At 41.8% G+C, this 1,223-nt stretch overlaps 1 protein-coding gene across 1 annotated transcript; it reads left to right on the top strand.

Annotated features, from left to right (window-relative positions):
• The first annotated feature begins 376 nt into the window (after positions 1–376).
• On the top strand, positions 377–750 carry LOC129108513 (histone H4). The gene has a single exon (XM_054620356.1). It carries the CDS (start codon positions 390–392, stop codon positions 699–701), a length of 312 nt encoding a protein of 103 aa, XP_054476331.1. The 5' UTR covers positions 377–389; the 3' UTR covers positions 702–750.
• The last annotated feature ends 473 nt before the right edge of the window (positions 751–1,223 follow it).

Below are 1,223 nucleotides of genomic sequence, written 5' to 3'. Positions count from 1 at the left end.
AATGCATCTGGATGTTGACAATAAATATCAAAGAAACTAAGTCGGGGATCCTTTTCTTCCTATTTAAGAGCTTTTCAACCTGTGTTTTAGCGGTCTCTAATTGTGTGTCTTCTGCTGATATCTACAGAACAATTTAAAGCATCTGTGAAAAATCTTAAGCACTTATGCCAGAAAGGTTCAACTTTGTCTTGCTAACCAATTTCAAAGTCTACATGTTTAGATCATGAACCTGTTGATAGTCGACAGATGAGTTTTGTAGGTTATGGTAGCGGCAAAAAATCAATCATTCTGAATTTATATCTGTCTTCTATCACGTCCTCAGACAGGATTTAAAAAGATGGGAACCCCTCAGTGCACCATCATTAGTTGAACGACACTGACCAGTGAAAATGAGCGGAAGAGGCAAGGGAGGAAAAGGACTCGGTAAAGGAGGCGCCAAGCGTCACCGTAAAGTCCTCCGTGATAACATCCAGGGCATCACCAAGCCCGCTATCCGCCGTCTGGCTCGCCGCGGTGGAGTGAAGCGTATCTCCGGTCTGATCTACGAGGAGACCCGCGGTGTGTTGAAGGTCTTCCTGGAGAACGTGATCCGTGATGCCGTCACCTACACCGAGCACGCCAAGAGAAAGACCGTGACCGCCATGGATGTGGTGTATGCTCTGAAGAGACAGGGACGCACTCTGTACGGCTTCGGGGGATAAATATTAACTGCCCGTTAATTTAAACACAAAGGTCCTTTTAAGGGCCACCTATATCTCACTTAAAGAGCAGACCTTTTTATTTTTATAAAGTAAGCCAGTACTTTATTTTGTGTCAGTGGGGTTGTTAAACTTATGAGAGGATACCACAAGATGGCTATTGCTGAGAATTTAGTGTGGTTTCAACGCTACCTTTTACTAAACCATTACCATTAGGCGTTACTTTAAATCAATCAAAATTCTATCAACATGGTTGTTTTTGGAGCCAACCTGGTAAAATCAATCCCAAAGATCTGCACTGGTCAAAGTGATCACGTAACATAGGCTCCTGTTGCCTACAAACTGGCTCAAACTAATAAGCTTTTTTTGTGTGTGCATCTGCAGTAGTGTAAAGGGTTATACTACTTAACTTTTCACCTACTTAGTCTGCAATGGAAATCCTACTTATTAAAAACACATTGGTAAATTATGAAGCGAAAAATATACCAACATGAGCACAGGTTACATCAATTGATTTCAATCTGT

This window comes from Anoplopoma fimbria, chromosome 19, assembly GCF_027596085.1.
Source record: "Anoplopoma fimbria isolate UVic2021 breed Golden Eagle Sablefish chromosome 19, Afim_UVic_2022, whole genome shotgun sequence".
Classification (NCBI taxonomy): Eukaryota; Metazoa; Chordata; class Actinopteri; order Perciformes; family Anoplopomatidae; genus Anoplopoma; species Anoplopoma fimbria.
Note: the sequence above shows the minus strand (reverse complement) of the source record. Positions and strands in the feature narration are given on the sequence as shown.

What these genes read in the sequence shown, in the direction of transcription:
- LOC129108513 (XM_054620356.1), top strand. Translation starts at nt 390, where the DNA reads ATGAGCGGAAGAGGCAAGGGAGGAAAAGGACTCGGTAAAGGAGGCGCC.